The sequence below is a fragment of the Anas acuta genome, chromosome 1, assembly GCF_963932015.1.
Source record: "Anas acuta chromosome 1, bAnaAcu1.1, whole genome shotgun sequence".
Taxonomy (NCBI): Eukaryota; Metazoa; Chordata; class Aves; order Anseriformes; family Anatidae; genus Anas; species Anas acuta.
Genome location: NC_088979.1, coordinates 142,102,044 through 142,118,017, shown reverse-complemented (window position 1 = coordinate 142,118,017; position 15,974 = coordinate 142,102,044). Strand labels below are relative to the sequence as shown.

Here is a 15,974-nt window from a genome sequence, read left to right as displayed (position 1 = left end):
TCATTGCTGTACTGGGATTGTTTAGTCTGGTGTGAAACAAGTGGGTTGTAGAGTAATAGTAATAAGTGGGGAAATGAAACAGTAGTAATATAATTATGGTTCCTTTGAGGGATGTGTAGTACATTGATGTGGACACCTTTGTGTTTTGTTCAGCCCAGATCAGTGGATTTGGGGCAGTGGTCTGGATTTGCCCCAGTTTCACCGTAATTTTTGGTGTCAGGGAAGAAAAGTAAAGAGAAGTGCAAAAAGTACTAAGGTTAATCGATTTGGGCAAGTTGCATACAGGTGTTGTTTCGCAAACAGTTTGTGGCACAGAACTTGGAAATGCACATGCTTCCCTGGCAGCAAAGGATGTGTGAGTGCTTTCTGTAACTTCAGAGTCTGCGAGAGACCTGAAGTCAGGAAGGTGACATCCACCCTCAGCCAGAGGATGGGGCTGAAATGGCCACGTCAGAGAAAAAGCCATGAGGAGATGCAGCTCTACCTGACATCTGCTCTGAAGGGCCCCTGCCTGACCGGGCAATGCAGCCACATCCTCCCCAGCCTTTCCTTGATGATCTGAGACAGGGAATGGTCTGAAGTTTTAATAAAACTTAGCAGATTCCGAAAATAAAGGTATTTACCTACTTCACACTCTCTCATCCTTTTCCAGCTTCCTTCCTGTCTGTCAGCAGAGCAAACTGCTTCATTGCCACATGTTTCGGGCCCTTGCTTTGTAAAATGAGGAACATTGCAGAGGGTCTCCCTTGCAAAGTGCCATTTAGGAGCTGGGCACCGCTGTGTACCTGCACTACAGCACTGTCTGTGCAGCTCAGAGGGTAAATGCAGTCTGAGATGGAGCCTTATTTCCCTGTAGGATCCAGCATCAATGTGCAACTACTGTGGAAATGTCACAGATGTTAGAAAACAGCCCCTGGAAGCAGCACCTTTCCTCTGGCTGTGCTGCTGAGGCTGAAACTCCCAGCAGCTGGGGCAGGGTTTGATATAAATACCAAGACACTGACGTTTGCATATTTTGTTTTCTGGACGCATTCACCATTCTGTTTGAAAAGGCCTGTTCTTCAATATGTGAAGGTGTAGGGAATGTCCTTTGAAAACAGCTTTGTGCTAAAGCAATTAAATAATGTTTATGTCAGATAATTAATTCCAAGGGAAGGATTAAATTGCTGAAAGGCTAAATAACAGAGTGAAAACAGTCTGCAGGTTTTTGAGGCATTTCTTATTGGAAAGGGAGGGCTTATTACCGAGATTAGCTTTTCAGAGGTTTTAAAGTAGGGTTCAACAGCTATAAAGGCTGGGTTGTTTGGCACCAGCATCTCAGTTTGTAGCTCTAAATGTCTGCTTGCAATTAATGTAGGTGCAATAAACATATGTGTGCAGAAGAATTCATGGAAAAAAAACACTGCAAGTGCCATAAGAAATGGGTTGCAGCAAAATGCAAGCATAGCTACGTGAAAATAAGGATCGATAACCGCTTCTGAAAAATGGGGAAACTGTAAACTGATGAAAAAGTTTGATTGAGCACTAGAATGGATGGTTTGTAGATTTGTCCCTGATGTCTGTACTTCACCCAGGGTCCTATAGGACACTTGTGCCTTGCCAGGGATGGCACCACTGCCTGGTGCTGATCAGCTCATACAACAGAGGCTGTACAAACTGATCAGCGTGTGAAAGTGTGCTCAGTAAGAGCAAGGATTATCGTCCCTCTGCATTTAGCATTTTAGCTGTGTGGAACATCGTTCCTGGCTCTTCGTGGAGGCAGAGAAACTGTGCAGGGAAGCACGTTCACAGCTTGAAGACGAGACATTTTTCCTTTTCTGATTTCCAGATAGACTTTTGCCACGTCACCTGCTTGCTTGCGATGTTACCTCTGACTGGGGGACTGTGCTCTTAGTTTTTCTACCCTTGTAGCAGTCCCACCTGGAAGCTGCTCAGGCCTCTATGTACAGTCCACAAAAAGCGTGCAGAGCTCCGGTTAGAGCGGGTGCGAGCTCTGCTGCCAGCCTCCCTGGGCCCAGGTGTGGGATTCAGCTGGGATTCAAGGAGTGGCAGAGCCTGGGAAGGCTGCTCTTCTGACCCAGTGAATCCATCATCCCTAAGTATTTTTCCAAATCCTTCTGCTCCCTCTTTTCTTCAGAGGGGGCTGCTGGGACAAAGATAGCTTTTCAGCCTGAAGCTAAATCTTTATCTGGCGAGGGTATATCAAGCTGTAGTCCAATATGTGGTACTTTGCATTAAATACTTGCAGATAAGCTAATGAAATCTGTCAGGCAATAGAAATGGAAGTTTGTAAAAAATGCTAAGCAGTATACGAAGTAAAAGCAACCGAAAGCCACTCCACTTCCAATTCATTGGGGTTCGCTGGAAGAATAAACTATTTCAGTTGAGTAATAAATAATTATGGGTCTAAAGTTATACTACAGTATTACTGGATATAACCAGTTTCTGCTCAGGTTATCTTGTAGTAATCACACGTATCAAATGAAAAACTTCATCGTTGGCTACTGCTCCCCTCATTGTTGTTAATACCATTTTTTTCCAGGATTTTAATAAATTAAAAAATTGCACAGCTGCAGTACGAGGTTGAGGTGCAGTAATTCACTGCCCGAGTGCAGTGCGTGAATTTATGGTCACGGCGGTATCAGCCGAGAGCTGAACTGCGGTTATGCTGCTGTCAGGTGAATCCCTGCCCTCATTATTTGCCATCAGCAAGCCTTTTGGAGCACACGGACACGATGGGCATGGCTGGTGTCATTACCTGTGTGGGACAGCCCAGCCCTTGCAGAGGCAGCGGGGTCACCCAGCAGCGTCCTCCCTTGTCCTTTACCAGACTGGGACCACATGCAGCTTGGGGGGGACCACAAAGTATGAACGACCCCAGATCAGTTCCCATAAAGTCCTGGCATGGGGAGGGGGAGCAGCGAGCCACATGCAAGACCCCAGCGTGGGCTCCTACCTGTTGGGGTGGCCCCTGACAGCCCCTCCTGCCGCAGCTTTGGGCAAAACCCTCGCTCCCCTTCCTTGGTTTCACTATTTGCAGACCAGCGTTAATAGCAACCACCAGTGGGGTTGTTCAGAGAATTCATTGTGCTGTAATGCTTTTCACTGGCAAACCGCGTTGGTAGCACTCAGTGTGACTGTTATTACATTAGGCTTCCCTAGCTCTCTGCTCGGAAAAGCAGCTGCCTTCCGCAGAGTGGGGTAAGCTACCATTATGCCGCGTGGTATTGTGTACACTGCTACACTTCTGGCATCTGGGGCTGTCATTTAGATTAATTGGGAAATTGTGTAGTGACTTGAGGAAAAACGCTGCTGAATTTGACTTTGTTATCCTGGAAAACATAATTAGTCAAAAAAAAAAAAACAACACAACCCGAACTTCAATCATGTAATAAATGCAATACTGAATGGTCTTGTGTCCAAACCAGAGTACCGGAATACCTTTTCCATTTCTTCTTTTTTTCTTTTTTCCAGTATGGGGTACTGCATCCTTTTTGTCCATGGTCTAAAGAAGCTGTCTACATGGTTAAATAAGTGGAGAATTACTGTTTTGACCCTCTTCGCTTTACTGCTGCTGCTATTCTCTTGGAAGACCGTGAAACAGAATGAAATCTGGCTCTCAAGAGAGTCCCTTTTCAGGTATGAGCAGCCATGTGAAAATACTTGCATTTTTGTATTGTTTCAAATAAGTCGTGCATGTTTGTTGCGTGGAGTAAATAGTTTGCTTTAGCTCAGGGACTGGTCCTGCTATTAATGCATTGGTGTGATTAATATTTTGATTTTTATATATTGGAAAAAAAAAAGGAGAAGAACACCATCATCTACTTTCTGTTTTCTGGCAACTGTGCAGAAACTGGTGTCAGCACTTTAGATGTGTACGCACAAACTTTGGTTCTAGCAACAGCACTTTTAAGACACTCTGTTTTTAAATAACTTCAGTTCTGTAGATTTACCAATAATGTAACGCTTTCTTTTTAAAGACGTAGCAGAATTTTGCTGCAACCCTACAAAACACCGTAGTAACACTATTGAATATATCGAATTTTCCTTAGCAATGTTCTTAACGACAAAAATGAAATGCAACAAAGTGCCAAGCTTAATGTACCATGTTTCATTTTATTTGATTACTCTTTGCCAAACAGCTCTCTTTACAACCTCATTTATATATATTTTTTGCATCGAAACAGACTGTTTCATTTTGTGTTTTGCTAGGAAATGTATTGCATTTGCCTCCAGCTGCTTTCAGCAGTTGTCTAATTGTGAGGTAATTGTAGAAACACAGGTGATTTGCACCCCGGTTGCTTAGCTTTATTTTCTAACTTATTGGCCAGAGCAAAGTTTAATTTACTCGGTGCTGAGGAGTATGAAATTACTTTTTATGTGTGCTCTTCAGTCTTCAGGACACACTGTTGAAGCGGTTGGAGCTCTGTTAGTGGGAATTAAACAAAAAATAAAAGCTGGAGCAGGGTTTTCTTCACTCCAGCGTGATTCATTGCCCCTCTCCCCGAAGCGCTGTTTGCTGTTCAAACACTCGAAGCCATGGTGACTGCTCTGGGCTCTCGCAGCTCCGTGCTGAACGTGGTCCCAGTCCAAGCCATTAGGCCTTGGTTCCAGTCCGCCACGTGAGCGGTGGCCGCTTGCAGGAAAGGCAGACAGCTTTCCAAATTGGATCGCTCTCTTGTAGAAAGGGGGGTGGGCAGGTGGCAATTCCATGCGTTGTGTTTCAGGCACCGTCTGGTGTCACGTAGCACGCAGTTGTGGTCACCTGGGTTTAAGAGAGATGAAGTCAAGCTGGAGGAGGAGAGGAGGCATCTCGCACTGGGGATGGTACGGTGTGTCCAGGGGTCTGTCACAGAAGAGAAAGCAAAGGTTTTGTCTGCCTGACTGGATGCAAATAGGCTTGTGTCCATCCTGCCTCCATTCAAAGCAAGGTGGCCTTCTGCAAGACAGATCAAATTCAGAGACTGTGCCGCTGCCTCAGTGCAGTACTGAGCCAGAGCTTGCACCTTGCCCTGAGCTGGGGATTTGGTGGCTGGGGTTGAGCCAGCTTGCTCTTCAGCTCAGATATTTTGGGGACAGTTCTAGCAGGGAGATCTGCCCCGGACTTTTGAGGAGAAGGCAAAAACGTAGGTGTGCTCCTGCTGGGTCACCCGGTGCCGTGTCCTGCCTCTGAGAGCAGCTAGCTGCAGAAGCCTGGAAAAGCAGTGTGAGAACAGGAGCAGCAGCAGCGATGCTTCCTTCAGTCCTTTCCCAGCTTGCAGTAATCTCCAGTTATAGACTTCCTGAGTCAGGAGTCAGATGCTTTTTTTGCATGTAACAGCCACCGATAGACTTTTCTTCCATTAATGTCTTTGACTGCTTTTTCAAATCTATTTATAGTTTTGGCTTCCATAGCATCCTGTGCACCGGGCTCCATCCTTAAATTACACAGTGAGTGCAAGAGGACTTCTCTGTGCTGTGAACATTCTGATCACCTTGTTTGGCATCACCTAGTCCTGGTGTTTCGAGTGAGCAGGGAGTAACCCAGCAGCTTGGCACTTTTCCTGCGCCTTTCATGCCTTTACAGCCCAGCCTCTCCCCTACAGCCTCACACAGGGCTGCCTCTCTTTTGTGCTGGAGTCTGCTGGTTTTGAATTCTCCATATGTGGAAGCTGCTCTGCTTCCAAATCAGTGACTTCTGATCCATCTTGTCACTTTTTGCTGGATGCTTTTAAACTAACCTGTCCTTTTGAGAAGGAGACCAGAACCACGTACACCTTGCAGGAGACATCTGCAGCACAGTAGCATAGGGCTGTTTTCTGGTTGTTGCTCTCTACCCCTTTCCTATTAATTCCTAATCTTCCACTTTCCTTTTCTGACCACTCCTAAGCACTGGCTGATATTTTCACAGCACTGCCCACGTGAACTCCAAGATACCTGTTGTGAGTGGAAATGTCTCATCTACAGACATCAGTCTGAACTTGTGCCTGTACCAGAAGTGCATTGCATCTGCCACCTTTTTTTTCCAGCCTTCAGTGCTGTGAGATCCTTCTGCAAGATTTTGTAGTTCCCTTTAGTTCCTGCAGTGTGATTCATGTCGTTGTCATCAGCAAATGTGTTGCCTCCCTGTTTGCTCCCTTTTCCAGATCCTTTGTGAACACATGAAGCAGCTCAAGTGGCAGTGCACGTCTCCTGGAAACCCTGGTTGTAGTCTTCTCCAATTATGAAAACTGTTCACTCTTTACGTGCTGTCTTTCAAGGAGGCATTGATTCATTCACAAGAGGACCTTTCCTCTTATTCCATGAAGCCTTTAAGAAATTGCAAGTCTTTGGTGAGGGACTTTATCAAAAGCCTTTTTGAACATTTAGGTGTGCAGCTCTGGGATATGTGTTTGCAACCGACTAGGCTATATTTAGATTTTCACAAAAGCTTTCAATGGCTTTAGTACCACGTCCCTTTTGAGCCCATCAAAGAACAACAGATCCATCCCTCTAACTTCTTTCTGCAAAATGCAAGGTTAATTCTTCCCTGATGGATTAGTGCTCTCCAGAAGTGTGCTAGGTCTAGTTGTATTACAATTTATCCCAAATTAACTGGAGTGGAAATCAGACTTGGTGGTCTGTCGCTCCCCATATCCTTTGGCTGGAGGCAGATAACATCACGTTCATCACCCCCCACTTCTCCAGTGCTGAGGCTCATTTAAATGATAGGTTGCACACTGCAGCTAATTGCAGCTTCACATTTGATTTCCTTTGGATGAATACTGGCAGGCCCTATGGATTTGTAAGTGTTCTTGGGGTTGATTTGTTTGAAAGCTTCTTTTAGTGCCGCTTTAGTTTGAGACAGTGCTTTGGACTTGCCCCTGTGAGGAAGTTCACTTCTCCTGTGGTGAGCTTTTCTGCTGTGGCCTTTTTGTCTTCAACCATTACTTTTAGACCTCCATTGTATATTGGCCTCAGGGGATCTTTGGCAGGTTTCCTTTATCTGATGTATCTCATTATTAGCTTTGATGTTTTTAGCATTTTTTTTCTTAAATTTATTCTAGTCTTACTTCCACTTCTTTTTTTTTCCTCATTTCTTGTAGCCTTCTTTATTATGTTATTTAACCATGCTGGCCTGATATGTGTTATACATCTATTGAGAGGCTATAATATGGTAGGATGGGAAGGAAATACAAAAGAAGAACAGTAAAGCAAGAAGATAATTTCATCCCAAGAGTGGGAGATCTTGTCTTTGGGGCAGGAGGAGGCTGTATGTAGGATGAGGTGGAGAGCAGGAAAGGAGGGAGAAGTGGATGGAGGTATGTGCAACAGCAATAAATTAGAAATAACAGAGAAGGAAGAGGAGATAAGGAACAATGAAGCAGTATGAGAGAAAATAATAAGGAAACAGCAAATCTATAGATGGGGGAAAGGAGACATAAATCAACCTGCTTGGTCGTTTCTCTGTGTGTGTTTAAGAAGTATGTGCTGAGAGGATCCTTATTCACATTTTTAGTTTTCCATTCTTCTTCTTTCACTTACTGCTTTCATTAATTACTGATTTTTCCCCCCTAGTTTTTCCTCTTCACTTCTACTTTCAATTCTTCCATTTACTTAAATGTGTTTGTTCAGTGTCGATCTGTTTCAGTTTCCTCGGTTCTGTTACACCTGCTTTTTCTACACTTTTTTTTTGTCCCTGGGAGATGTAGATATATTCAACATGTTACCAGTTTTGTGCTTTGAACCCCTTCTTGTCTCATTCTCAAGGCTTACCGTGCTTTGCCATGATGCTGCCAGTGTCAGCACAATCACCTCTCAGCCAGTGGGCTGCCACAACTCTCTGTCTCCAGTGTGGGGTCCAAGTTTGCTAAATGCAGAAATCCCTCGGGGTCTTGGCTCCCTCAGGTATGGGAGAGGGTGAGGAAATGATGCATCTACACATCTATGCACAAGCACGTGTGTAAGGACTAAATGAGAAGCAACTGAGCCACAAGTATAAAAAGTGGCCAAATGTATAGATACAGCCATTTGAGGCAAATTATTCGAGAAGATATCGAGAAGCCCCAAGCAGTTTGTCTGACTGAATTAGCAGGTGGGCAAGGAGAACTTGTTTGTTAAATATTTAGGGAATTGCCCTGTGGAGTGAATGCACCAGCCAGGAGGTCAGGCTCCAACTGCAGTCAGCATGAATGCCTCAAGTCAGGGCAAGGGAGGTGAGGGCTGCAGGCTAACCTCTGCATCCGCTGTACCGACCTTTTCAGGGCTCGTGAAGCTGCCACGTTTCCTATTGCTCCTGGAAAGCGTTTGCGTGCACAGCCCGCATTTGTGACAACGTCTGGAAGTGCAGTTGTAGCCAGCAAAGGAGTTGTAGAAAAGTGGCTCTTAGTCAGCAGTTCTCCTTCCCCAAGACAGGTCTGCTGCCTTCAGTAATGTGAAAACAAAAACAAAAACCAACAAACAAATAATAAGAAACAAACAGCCAAAACCAAAAAGAAACAGGAAAAAAACAACAACAAACAGACAAACAACTCCAAAGGCGACATTTCCTGCTGTGTGCTTTCCTTAATTCTGAAAGCCAGCTCAGCTGAGAAGGGCAACTCCCATCGCATTTTGTGCATCTTCTGTGGAGCTGTTTGAAGAGTCCAACGCTGGCATCCGTGAAAATCAATGCAAGGGTAGGAGGCCAGGGAAGGCAGTTGTCTTTGTCATCCAGAGAACAGCTTGCTGGAGAGACTTTTTATTGGTGATAATGACTCCTGAAGCAGAGGAGATCCCATCGGTCTCCCAGGGCTCCTGCTGGTGCAGGAGAGGCCAAATTTCCTTGTGGAGGGAGCACTCTTCATGTGGAAATCAGCAAATCAATGAACTCACTGCCCTGCACAGAGCCACTTTGCAGAGCAGGACAGGCACTGAGGAAAACCATAGAGAGGATCACAGGAGACTTTCTCCAGCTCAAGTGGGATTTGGGTGAGGACAGCATTTGGGGTTAGAAATGCCAATGGTATGTGGTTGCTCTGCGTTAGGACTAACAGGCTTTCTCCTTTCCATGGGGAGGAAGTGTTACGTAAAGCAGTTTGCCCGCTGTTTATTTTCCATTTATATCACTTACTGCTGTCGTAGAAGTCAGGAGGGAAGGAAGTCCTCCTGAGAAGTGACGTTGGATCTCAGTGGACTTCTTTCGGGCTGTCTGGAGAGTGGTGCCATGGGTTTTCAGAAGGGCACGTTTGTGCTGGGCTAGGGAGGAGGGAAATAGGAGCATTTGGAAAACCGAGCTGGAAAAATAGATTGAAATTGTGAGAGGCTGGAGGCTTGCGGAAAGCAGAAATGGAAAGCCATTGTATTCTGCTTTGTTATTTATACTCCACCCTTTCCCTCTTGGCTTTCTTTATGGACATTATTGTTTCCTCCGTCAATGAGCAAACAGTGTTCTCAGCTGGTTGACAATCAATTAGCAGAAGTGTTTGCCTAAACTCTCCAAAAAAATCCACTCCACGTCCAGCGCCGTGTTTGCTACTGCCGCTGACAGTTCAGGGATGCCAAGCGGTTAGCCTCAGTCAGTGCTGTGTGTATTTGCAAACCCAAACACCCCCCTTCTCACCCATGCAAGGAGAATAAATAGGTCAGGGAGTGTGAGTGGTGTGGTGCAGAAGAGAGCATCGTAAAACCTCGAGCCCAAACCCGTTTCTGACTTTCCTATGTCACCCCCACCCCCAGCAGAAGCAGGCAGATGAAAGAGCTTTATTAGTGACGTTTTAATAGATGGGACCGGCAGGATTAATAATAAATTCTATTTAAAGGGAAACAGCCCAGAATTAAAATATTTAAACATATGCATCTTCCCGTTAGAAGAGGATCTCGTTAGGACTGCAGTGCTTGTGCATATGTAATATACTTCTCACCATTAACTCGCTGTGCTCTGGTGCAGCAGGGGCTCTGTCAGAGCTAACAACTCATGGCACACAGCTCTGAGATGGTAACAGTTCTGAGTCCCTGTCTGCGCCTCTGCCTCGAACGCTGTCACTGATGTAACGTGAACCTTTCTGTATAAGAATTAATATTCCAGTAATGCCCAGAGGTTGTAAGTGTGTAGTTAATAGCTCCCAAGGCCAATGGAAATTAACACAGCCATAGCAGTCACACATTACTTGCTGCTAGTGCAGTATATCTTTGTGAAAACTAATATAGAAAATCATTCTCTTAAGAATAGCATCAATTAACTGATTTAATTCAGCGATTAGTCACAAAATGTCTTATTCCTGTAGTGCTCCCAGTAAGTAATTTGGAAGTACCTGATGATTAGGAAGCCAACTGCAAGGTGTATTTTTGATTTCTGCAGGCAGACCGTGGCTGTGTTGTACTGAACTCTGCAAGGCAGCCGTGGGCGAAGCTTTGGAAGCTCTCACAAGTAGGCATTAGCGACGCTTGATACCACTGGCTGCAGATAACCAAAAAGACGGCGTATTTGCCACTAAGACTGAGTCTCCAGCGCCATTTTAAAGTGAAATCCCTCACAAAGGGGTTTTGGGCATCTGTGGGTACATTCTTGTCATCGTAGAGGCTGTGTGCGACCTCATCTTTTTGTGGTTAACTTCATTGCCCATCACAGTTAAATGGCAGAGACACACAAGGCAGAGCAAAAAGGTTTGGGGATGTCCTAATCCCTGCGCTTCCTACTTGCGGCAGGAGGCTCCGACCTGATGGGAAGGAAAAAGACAGCAGCTGGCAGGAATCTGCTTGTGAGCGAGGAGCAGTGCTATTTCTGCTTTTACGCGAACAGATTAATCCATCTTTATTTCCCATTACCTCAGAGAGTTCCTATTTATGTGCTGGAAAGGATTCCCCTGTTAAACAGAGTTCTGACTTCTCTGGGTTCTTGCAGGGGGAATATTTCCATGGTGTACGTGCTCCTGTGATTTCTTTCTATCTATAACCTTGAAAGAGCATTTCCTCCGGCTGTGCAAGGTGTACCTTGTTTACTGTGCTCTCAATTAAGTAAATAAGCATATGCTTGCTCTTCTCCTTTTGTCTTTGTGCCCTCATTATTAATTCCAAACGTTCAGTCCAAGCTGCCTGGCAAGGAAGACGAAGGGGAGGGATGCGTCGGCTGTGCGCCCACATGTCCACAGTCACATAACACGAGAGCGTGTGACTTGCCAGCTAAGGGCAAGAGCCCCCTTAGCCCTCAGCTCCTGGTGCTACTCTGCTCAGTGCTGTGCTGCGTGTCTGTGCGAGCTGGGTGCTCAGAGCATGCTGTGCATCCCCTCTAGTGGCTGCTGCGTGTAGAAAAGGTACCTTCTGTCTGGTACCTCCAGCTGACAGGCTGAGATCAAGGATTTCATACGGCGCTTCGTGACAGCCAAGTTTAAGCAGGGCTGGAGATGAGAGAGCCTGTTACAGCTATATTATCAAAAGCATTGCATACTTTCCCTCCAACTGTTAGGCTTTTTAGAGTCTTTCAATGTAACAAATTATATTTTGAAACACTACAGTACCTGGCCACGGGGTGCGTTGTCATGTTGGTGCTAGAGATGCCCGTGGTGCCAAGGCCAGGTTGGGTGAATTGCTGCCACGTGTTTATGTCCAGCGGGGGCGTGTGGTGTGCCAGTGCACTGCACAGTTTGCATGTGTGGGCCAAGCTTGTGGTTGTAACGTGAGTTGTGCTCATGGAAGTAACAAGGCATTTGAAATATGACCAGACTTTCCTTAAAGAAGGAGCAATGAGAAAAAGCTTGACCTCGGGGGAGGTGGTGTAACCTGGCCAGCTAACACCATCCTGTTCTGTTCCTCCCCACAGCTCAGGAGTGAAGACTCTGCCCCACAACGCCAAGGTGCACTACAACTATGCCAACTTTCTGAAAGACCAGGGCCGTAACGTTGAAGCGATCTACCACTACAAAACAGCTCTCAAGTAAGTTCCCTGAAGCCCCGGCTGTGCTCAGGCTGGGCTGTGCAGCCTGCTGGCAGCTCATCCCTTCCCAGCGAGGGCTGCCTGCTCCTTACCCCCCATTTCCCTCCCTGGAGGCAGCTCAGCTTTCGGAGGTTGGGAAGGTTCCTTGGCTCGGTGTTTGTGTCTCGTTAAAGGAAGGAGCCTGGCTTCCCTCCAGCTCCGCGTGCGCCCGTGTGTGTTTGTGTGTACACTTCAATATATGAGATATAAATGTTACCATAGCTACACATTGAGCAATGAGGTGTCATTTACTTGGCTGAATGTATGCTGGTAAGCGGGAGGTAGTTGTCATAAATGCATTTTCAGATTCCTGGGCCATTTATCTTGGTAAATTGTTAATGGTGCATGCCTGGAAAATGCCTGCTCTGTAGCCATCTGAAGTAGAGCAATAATAATAGTACTTACTACTTGTATTGAGGCTCCTGTCCGCAAAGCTTTGCAACAACACTAAACTAATTGATGCTGACAATGCTCCTGTGCAGTAACAGGGTAAATACCATTACCATAGTTCTGCAAAGGGGGAAGCTGAAGCAGGAAGGTGAGCTGCCTGGCCCATAGACACAGGGTAAATCTGGACCAAGGGCAGGGCTGTAATACGTAACTTCTCCTGGCCCAGGCCATGCACGTGGTAGGTCCTGGGATGGAGGGGGGTGGTAAGGGAAAGCAACTATGGAGGGTGCAGATAAGACCATCAGGAAAAAAAGGCACGTGTGGAAAGGGCAGACAAAGTCAGGAGTGGCTCTGGCAGCAAGAACAGAGCACAGCACAAAAGGGCATGTCAAGAGGTGCAAGAAATATTCTTTCCTGATGTGTGGGAGGAAACTCTAGAAATTACATCTATGTTTTGTCGTTTTGCCAGTTGACGGCAGAGTTATACCAAAGGCTCCCCAAGGGCTCCTAACCCACCCAGGTGAGCTGGGAGGACAGGATGTCATTGCCACTGAGGTCTGTGTGAAACTGGGTGAAGGTGATTTTTAGCTTTTTGAGTAGCATCCTGTTCTCTTTTACCATGCTGGGGATTTAGGAAGTCATTTAGAAAAACCTCCATTCTATTTTTTAATGTTTCCAGGAATGGAAAATTCAGCACAACCATCAATAAATTGTACTGAAGGTTAATTACCCTGTCTGTTGAAAATGTCCTCCTTTATTTTTAGTCTGATTTGTTTAATGTTGTTTCCAGTCATTAGATTTGTTTACACTTTTAAATGCCACACTGATCAGCTCCTCCCTTAATCTGCTGTTTGATACAATAAATGGATGTAGCTGCTGGCACTTTGTGTTATGCAAGTTTTTGCAGTCATCAAGTAGCTCTTCTCCAAGCTTTCTCCAAATTGCCAGAAAGGGCCATTGGAAGTTAAAAAGAAGAGAGACTAACAAATATTTTCCAGACCCTGCAGCGTACTTGCTAGTATGGAGAGTAACTTCACATCTTTTTGTTCCTCCCAGTATCGCCTCTGCTTGTGGAAATGGGAGTTGCTGACAAAATACTTTGTTCTTCTCTAACTCAGCAGCACCCATTTATTATAATTACAGTGCTGTCCTCTGCTCTGCAGTATTTCAATTATGAAAGAGTCTGTTTTGAGAACTGCCTGCAAACATGTCCTCAACTTCATTAGATAGCACAGTTTGTGCTGATGGTGTTGTTTACGCAGCACGCAAAGCCCTGTCAGGGCTTGAAGCCACACAGAAGCACTGGCCCAGGTACTCCATATCTTAGTGGGCCTTGCTGGTGTTCTGCTTGCTTTGGTAACTTCAGGGTTTGCTGGCACTTCCAAAAAGACATCTCCTGTCCCCCCTACCTTGCATGTTTGCTATCAGACCTAGCAAGGCCTGCAGTGCAAGCCAGAAGCCTTTCCTGCCAGCTCCTTGGTCCCACCACCTCATCCTTCCGTGCTTATGCTTTCCTTACTCCCTCTCCCCAGCCCCACCACTGGGTGTTGGAGGCTGTGTAATATGCAATAAAATAGTGTCATTAAAGAGTGTAGTACGTCTTCCTCTGGAGCATTACATTCCATGTTTTCCCTTCAGACATACCCCTTCTGAAATGTTTGGGAGTTGTGTGTAGGCCTTACCGAGTCGTGCATGATGGCTGTGCTGAAGCAGTGGAGAAGGGGATGGATGTGGGACAGGCAACGTGATGGTGGGTACCTGACAGGGCTTTCACAGATAAGGACAGATTTAGCGTCCCAGCTATTTTATGCATCCTCACAGACTCCAGCTTTGCACTCCCTGCCCTGAATGTAGACCAATTACTCTACAATTAAAAAGAAGGGACTTCGTAGCTGTACTATCCTTAACAGATTTTGATGATTCTGAATATTTTTGGCCACGGGTCTGACCTGAAAATGGAAGAGTAGCTGGGAAGCTGAAGCAGCACTCAGGTCTTGAATTTCTTCATCATTGAGCGGGCAGACCAGCAGCTCGGCACTAACACCACCAGCTTCTCGGACATCCCCCCAGGTACCCCTCACCAGGTGTCTGCTCTCTGGGTGAATACAAACAGATCCACGCTCCCAGGTGATGGAAAACAGAGCCCAGTCAGGAGGCTTAGCAGTGTGGCAGCAGCACCCTCAGAAGGACAGGAGATCAAAACATCATGTCCGCCTAGCGTGGTGAGAAGCAGTGGGCAGATCGATAGGGAAATTAATAAGGAGATGGAATCAATAGGGAAGCAGGCTGCTGCCACTGCCACCCGGCAGCTTCTGGGAGGTAGGGGAGGGAGAGCAGCATCGCCCATAGCAGCTCTGTCTGAGGCACGTGGCTCATTAATCATTCCAGCTCGCTCCTAAAGCCCGTGCCAAATTGCAGTGTAGGTTTGCTTGATCTCTGGTGAGTGAGTTTAACTGTTTGCTAAACAAAAGTGATCCTGTCAGTATGCGCTTGGCTGTTTTAACCGCTTGCAATTACCATTCCACCAACGTAATAATGCGTTTCCACTTGCTGCTTCTCTGCCAGAAGTGTCAATTGCCATGTCGCTGTGCAGTGAAGTGGCCTAATGCTCCCGTCATGTGGGCAGGTGATGTTGTAGCTGTAGCTGTGTGAAAAGACATTGAAGCACACATAAGTTATGTAGGGAAATATCAGCATTTGGGACTAAATCCCGGGAAACTTGATCCCCAGTGCTTTAGTCATTTGCTCCCATTTCTGCCTTCAAAGGCATTTTGCAAGCAGGATCCTCTGCTGTCATGTGTTGGTGTTTCTCTGTTAACTTCAGATAAATGATGGAGCAGAAGAACGTGCTTCCTCTGACAGTCAAACTGCAGGGCGTATTTCCAAGGCAAACTCTGCAATTGATCCCTTCAGCCCCCTCTTGATACACTGTTGGTGTTTGAGACTCATTGCAGATGGACACTCAAAAGGCAGCGGAGCAGCCAGTGATGCAGCATCTTGACGTAGCCTGGTCTAGGTAATTAGTGCAATGCAATTATGCTGCCCAAGAGTGGGGGCAATGAAAACTGAAATGATACACCAAAACAGAGAACAGCATTATCATTTGAGAATGCAAAGAAAAACAAACAAACAAAACAGTTTTGCGTATGCAGGAAAAGTTCCTCATGTGCGTCAGGTTCATGAAAGGCAAATGGAAGCACAGCCTTCGGAACTGCAAAATGAGTTATCCATAAAGCAGATTTTACCAACAGCTGGCATTCTGCAATTGGAGCAATGTTTTATAAGGCTTTTAGCTTACCTTCAGCAAACCAATAAAAACACACTGCTGGGTTAGACTGCTTTGGTGGTTTGCCTGACATATGGTGGTGACCCCAGGAGATGCTTGATATTTTTCTGCAAAAAGCAAAGGCCAGAAATACTCTGTCTGAGACGGAGTTGACCATGGCTACTCTGAAAGCTAGCCTGAAAATTCTTGCTGCTGCTTCTGCTGCACATTTGCTGCTGTTGCTAGGAATTTCAGAGACCTCCTGTTGCTGGTGATCAAATAGAGCTAGTTTTATCTGAAATAAAACTTGTCTTGCCACTCTCATGTTTGCGAGTGAGAATGCAAGGTCGTGCAGCCTCACACAAGTATGAAGAATATCTGTGATGTGCTAATGAAGATATTTTTGCTGTT

The 15,974-nt window shown here is 45.8% G+C and overlaps 1 protein-coding gene across 2 annotated transcripts in view; it reads left to right on the top strand.

The window, feature by feature from the left end:
- The window catches only part of TMTC1 (transmembrane O-mannosyltransferase targeting cadherins 1), a 147,647-nt gene that overhangs the window by 96,096 nt on the left and 35,577 nt on the right, over positions 1–15,974 (top strand). For both annotated transcript variants that reach the window (XM_068661808.1, XM_068661816.1), the window contains exons 10-11: positions 3,475–3,639; positions 11,756–11,869. In XM_068661808.1, the coding sequence (XP_068517909.1) occupies positions 3,475–3,639; positions 11,756–11,869 (279 nt within the window). The remainder of the gene's footprint in view (positions 1–3,474; positions 3,640–11,755; positions 11,870–15,974) is intronic.